Source organism: Struthio camelus, chromosome 1 (assembly GCF_040807025.1).
Source record: "Struthio camelus isolate bStrCam1 chromosome 1, bStrCam1.hap1, whole genome shotgun sequence".
Lineage (NCBI taxonomy): Eukaryota > Metazoa > Chordata > Aves > Struthioniformes > Struthionidae > Struthio > Struthio camelus.
Genome location: NC_090942.1, coordinates 136,229,829 through 136,235,828, shown reverse-complemented (window position 1 = coordinate 136,235,828; position 6,000 = coordinate 136,229,829). Strand labels below are relative to the sequence as shown.

Below are 6,000 nucleotides of genomic sequence, written 5' to 3'. Positions count from 1 at the left end.
CTAAAAACCCATTTACAGTCCTCTAGGCTCAAGCAGTTATTCAACCAAGTTATGTTCTGACTGCATTGTCTTCAAAATAGCATCATTTACAACCTCTCCATGCCAAAATCCACATCTTAGCTGTTTTTTTGATCTGAGCCTGCAATGAACTGTGAGCAAGCATTTCCCTGAAGGCTTGTAAACCTTTCTAACATTAGGGCTTTTGACAGTATTGTTAAGACTGGTTCTTTTATTTTGCAATATGTCATGAACATGTATGGTAATATCTGAACAACCACAAATCTATTTCAGTAATAGATGAAAGTTGAAGAGATTAATTATTAGACGTTAATAATTAATCTTAAGATAAATGTATTTGCTGTTGCATTTTCTATAAAGAGAGGTTTAGGATATTACGCTACCAACTGAATTTTATAATATCTTAATTCATGTATTATTAACACATTGTTTGGTATTTACTTGCCAACTTACATTTAATATTATTATGCTTAATTGATTATTCTTCTTCTGTCTTCAGATTTTACATGGACTTAGATATTCTTGCATAATGACTGGTATATATCCTTTTCTAACATTCTTAGACATTTGCCTTTCTGAGGTCCACCCGTGCTCTTCCATTAACCCACAGCTCAGCTGTGACTTCTAAAAGTATGATAGTTATACTGCTCTGTAATAATTTATGGAGACAGTCTACTAACCGGATTACTGTATGATATTTTGCTTCAGTCACTACGTGGTTGTACAGAAAAACAAGTGGTATTAAAAAGTGAATATCAATACCTGTACTACCCCCTGAACAAATTTAAGTGGAAATCCTTAATCTTGGACACCACAACTTCTAAAACACAAAATACAATCTCTTCCATAAGGACCATTCTATAACAGTTTCATTCTAGGACAAGGATCATTTTTGCCTTTCTGTCATGACCAACATCTAGTAAAGTTTACTGAGCAGAAAGAATGGGGCTAACAGTGTTCCAGCAGTGTTCCAGTTCACTCTGAATGTCTATCTTCTGCATTCTGTAAAACTCTCATTTCCGCATTTTTATTTCTTTCCTTGTGTTGGACTTTCTAGCAATAAAATACAGAATGTGTATTTTAGTTGCATTCGTTTTTACCTGTACTGCTAATTTCTACACCAATTATATAAAATTCAATTCAGTACTATGTATGTCTTACTAAATTGAACATTAAAGAAAAACATAATAATGTTCACAAACATCGTTTAACCACCGGACCGTTTAAACCGTTTGCTTTCAGTGGGACTGTGCCACTAGTAAATGTACTTATGTTCCTAACCGTTTAAATGAGATTGCTCCCTATTACTGCCAAAGACTAGTGTTAGACTATATTTTGTATATTTACACTAAGTGCCTGTTGGTGCATGGAGTAACTTGAACTTCCAACCAAGAAAGTGTAGAATTAAACATATTTGCAGAGTTTCTCAATGATTCTCAATTGAATATGGTAGACTGGGAACCATTGCAGAGAAATCATAGCCAGATCTGATTATTCCAGGACTCTGTTTATGAATTTTGTTTGATAGTGGGGATGTCTCAAAGTTGTCTTTGTCAGTTTGCAAACTGTATTCCGATCATAGGCAGGGTTGGATACATTCTCTTAATTCTTCTGCTTTTATGTTGGAGTGAAGCACTTTCCAAAGTTGGCATAAGGCATTAGTTAACAAGAACAGCTCCCACCAAAGTGTAAGGACTTGAGGGCAATGGAAGATCTGAAGCTTGAGGGGGGAAATGTCTTCAACTTGAGATGACAGCCAATGAAATTCACCAAACGGAGAGCAAAAGAAACCAGATGTAGTATTACCAGTTCTTACCTTCCCTCCCACAACAGCCAATCATGAGGGACAGGCCAGGTATGAAGTCCATCTTATAAAGATGCAATAAAATCTAGATTCCCTCTCCCTTGCTTACTTTCTTGATTTACCCATCTTCTACTGTACAGCTCTTTACTCCTGCTTCTTCTGCTTACTCCATGTCATCATTTTTTCACTGGAAAGCAGTCCCAAAGTTCAGAGCTGAGACACTCTTCTTCCTGTTGGCAGCACTAGGACACCAGCACTAGCACCAGATCTAGGAAGAACATGAGGATGAAGAAGCATATGTGGGACAAATTAGGAGTTGAAAAATCTGAAAAGCAACTAAAAAAAACAGTGTTAAAAAAACGTAAATTCTAGCAAAGGGAGAGTGACGTGATTTTTGATTCAAAGCACACGCTGGTATAGGTCTTTAAAAGCATAACTTCTAAGCAGCTTTGCGTGTGGAAAAGAGAGGCTGTCATTTTCCAAATGCTCCGGGGAGCACTTCCAGCTTTGCCCAATCACTTCTCTTTGTCCAGTCACTGCTCTTGGGAGAACTGTCTCTGAATCCATAGACTAACACATATGAGCTAATGAAAGGAAGGAAGGAATAAGCTTTTTTTAGTACAGAGGAGTCCTTCTGAGTAATTTCTGACAAACAGAGACCAAGGAAAGTTGATCTGGAGCGCACAGAAAAAGGTGGACTGGAAGCCACAAGCTGCAGAAAGCCCTCCCACCATTGCTAACTCGATTCCTGAAAAATCTTTGGAAATGACGAGGAAACTGAGTCCATGATAATGCATGTATTTGGTTTCAATACACACAGTGTCTTTACGTAAATACTACTTTTCTCTAACCTTTGCAAAATCTGAGTGCTTGTTTGCTTTCAGTGTTCAAGTTCTGAGTGAAAGCATTTCAACTGGGAAAGAGCCTCAGAAACCAAGCCCCACGATTAGTGACCTCAGGGCAACTAAAATATATTGACCTGCTTCTAGTAACAGTGAGATATGCCAGACAGGAAAGAGGGAGACGAAAAGGTGCACGAAGTCGGAGAATTAGTATAATCACGGATCAGGGAGGAAACACAATGACCTGGAGGGTGTTTGCCTAAAAGGAACTCTCACACTGAGCCTCATGAAATCCCTTTACTGTTGTCATGGAATCAGTGCTAAAATTATTTCAGGAGAAATATTAGTGGTTAAAGGGGGTCTTATTGTTCCCTTATCACTGAAATGCTTCCACAATTTGCCTTCACCCCACCACTACCAGTACCTTTTATTCTCATGTTTTTCTGACATCTTCTGTTTGCCTTCTCCAAGGCCTAAGGAAGCCAAGCCGCTGCCTGAGGCGAGCTCAACTTGCTGACGCTGCAGAGCTCCCAGCAGAGGCAAGGTCTTCCACCTGCAGCTCCACAGCCGCTGTCAGGGCCCAAAAACGGACTAGCTAAGGAGCCTGACTGGGGGAGGCCACATGGAAAGGTTTCCGCTCTGACTATGTCTCTAATTAAACGAACGGCACGGAGGAACAGACCATATATATATGCACGCGTTAACTAAATCATCTTAAGTGAATTCAGCAAAAATGGCAAAAACCGACGCTGGCAGAGGGCGAGCTCCCCGCCCCGCACTCGCCCTCAACGGCCCCTCTCCCTGCCCCGCGGGGCGGGGCTTGGGCCTCCCGCCCCCTCCGCGGTGCGCTGCGCATGCGCAGCCACGCCCGGGTCTGGCGGTGGGAGGGGCGCGGCCGCCTCGCTTCTCCCCCAACGGCCCCGCCCCGCCCGGCTTCTCCTCGCCGCGCACGCGCAGCGCTCGCTGCCCTGCCTGGCCGTTGGCCGGGCCTCCCCGCGGTTAACCCCCGCCTCCCCGCCCGGCGCCTGCGCCCTAGCGACACTGCGGTCCCCTGCCCTCGCTCAAACCCGCGCCCGGAAGTGTCCGGCCGGAGAGTGCTGTTGATGGACAAAAGTTCCGGGGAATGTTTAGTTCCGGGGGCTCCTCTACATGAGCCGCGGCCACCGCTGCCTCCTCGGCTGCAACAATGATCCCGATCCCGGTGGTGGTGTGCGTGCTGGGGGGCTGGTGCGCCATCTACCTGGCGGATACGCTGCTTAAGGTGAGGGCTCTAGGCACAGAGCCAAACGGGAGCCCTCGGCCCTGCCCTGCGCACACCGGCGCAAGAGCGCAGCTCCCACACCCCGGGGCGGCAGGAAGACACCGACAACCCCACTGCACCCCACCCCCGGGGCGGGGGGGGGAGGCCTCCCCTCCCCGACCGTCCTCCGAAATGCTAGAGCAGGCCAAGAGCGCACACACAGGCAGGCGGTTCTCCTCTGCCTGCAGCCCGGCCCTCTGGGAGGTCAAACTGAACGGCCGGCGCGAGGCTCGGGCCGTTGAGGGCGCGTGGCCCCCCACCCCCACCCCGGCGGCGGTTGGAGGCCTCTGAAGGGCGGCCCGCGGCTCCTCCTCCGTGTGGCCGGCCGCCGTGCGCCTCCCCAGCAAGCGCCGAGTAGCTCGCGGACTGGCGTTATCCTTTGAGCCAGGGTTATTAACCACTCTGGCTAATTGCCCCGCTCCTCTGCGGTGGGAGGTGCGATTGCCAGGGGTCGTGCCTGCCCCCACGCCTTGCTCGTCCTCCCCCAGGCAGCGCAGCGTCGTTCCCTGAAGGGGGTTCCCCCGGGGCAAGCGTCCTGCTCCTCGAAACGGGGCCCTGCAGTAAGCCTTAGCCGCGGCAGGCAGGGAGGTGGCATTCAGCTTCCGCTGGAAACGCCTCCCGACCGCCGGCAGAGGCTTCGGGGCTGTAATAAAGGACCAAAGCTGTGAAATGTTAGGGAAGCCTGTTTTCAGTCCATCTTAAAATCGTTTTGTGGCACTTTAATGTCCTCTCTGACGTTTCAAAAACGCTTCAACAACAACAACAACAAAAAAACACGACTCTTAATTTATAATTAACTTCACTGTTTATTTGTTTTACAGTGATACTTTTTCTAAAATTAATGCATGTAAAAACATAACTAATGCACTTTTTTCTTTTGAATTTCCTTAGTTTTACTGAAGAAAAAAGTTGGAAGAGAGCTCTGTAGTTTTTTCTCCTGATGGGAAGGTGTGAAAGGAAAATGCATCAGGAAGGCATCATTCATTATATTTAGGGATGTATTTGTGCATTGCATAAGTTTAAGATTTTTTTTTTAATTGAGAACAAGGAGGTATAATCTGTTGGAGATGATTGAAACTGCCAGGTATCCATGCAAAGTAGGTTGTATGCTAGTTAAATATGAGGAAAAATAAGACAAAAGATTTGATCTGTAATTCTTTTTTTTTTTTCGAAGTTAAATGTTGCTGTTCAGGAACTGCGTTTGTTTCTGCCAAGCACAGACAGGATTGATTTCAGAATGATAAACATTCATTTTTTCACTGATGTAAAATACAGGAAGAAATATTATCAGGAAAACTGTGTTTTTAGAAGATGAAGAAACTTGAACAGTAAGTGGCTCCCCCTGCTGCTAATTGTTAAGAGAACAAATGTAGCTCAATAAATGATGAGAGCTACTAATTGCCAAGTATTAGTCTGTACAAGATTAACTTAATAGTGTAAATGACAATAAAAAAATCCAGTAATATATCTGAAGATTTTTCAAATTTTACCACACTAAGTCTATATTAGGTATTTGGAGATGAATATGAGTGTTTTGAAACACATGAGAAGAGTGGATGAATACAAGAAAAGCAAGATCCTGTGTATGGTGAGACACACGAAAAGTCACTAGAAATATCAGTCAACAGGGTGGGGGTTTTAGACAGTAACTTTGCGTCTGAGGAAAAATCTTAAGACTATAAAGCTATACCTCAATTGATGTACTAATGTAGTGCTGAGACCCATTCTCATATCTGAGATTCCAAAGATCTATTTCAGGATTAGACCTCAAAATCATTCACTTTTGTGAGTAAGAATAGCTGCTACTTTTCTTGTTGGAACCTCTGGTAGAGCTCAGCAGCAGCAGAGAGAAAAAAAAGCAAGCATATTGTTTGGAGGCGACTTAGTATCTGATTTATGTTGAAGAAGAAAGAGGAATGCATGGAATGCTATAGCAAGCATGACAGTCCAGGAGTTAAAATTTAACTTTGATTTTTTTAATCACAAATTGACACATTTTATTAGTCATTAGGAAATATGTGGGAGGTATTGGGTTT

General features: G+C 44.4%; 1 protein-coding gene across 2 annotated transcripts in view; it reads left to right on the top strand.

The window, feature by feature from the left end:
• The first annotated feature begins 3,687 nt into the window (after positions 1-3,687).
• The window catches only part of MBTPS2 (membrane bound transcription factor peptidase, site 2), a 35,843-nt gene continuing 33,530 nt past the window's right edge, over positions 3,688-6,000 (top strand). Inside the window, exon 1 of one of the 2 annotated variants that reach the window (XM_068917959.1) lies at positions 3,688-3,925. In XM_068917959.1, coding sequence (XP_068774060.1) covers positions 3,851-3,925 — 75 coding nt within the window. In that variant the 5' untranslated portion in view covers positions 3,688-3,850. Of the gene's footprint in view, positions 3,926-4,841; positions 5,293-6,000 lie in introns of those variants that run through there. The other variant, XM_068917967.1, reaches the window with a different exon arrangement.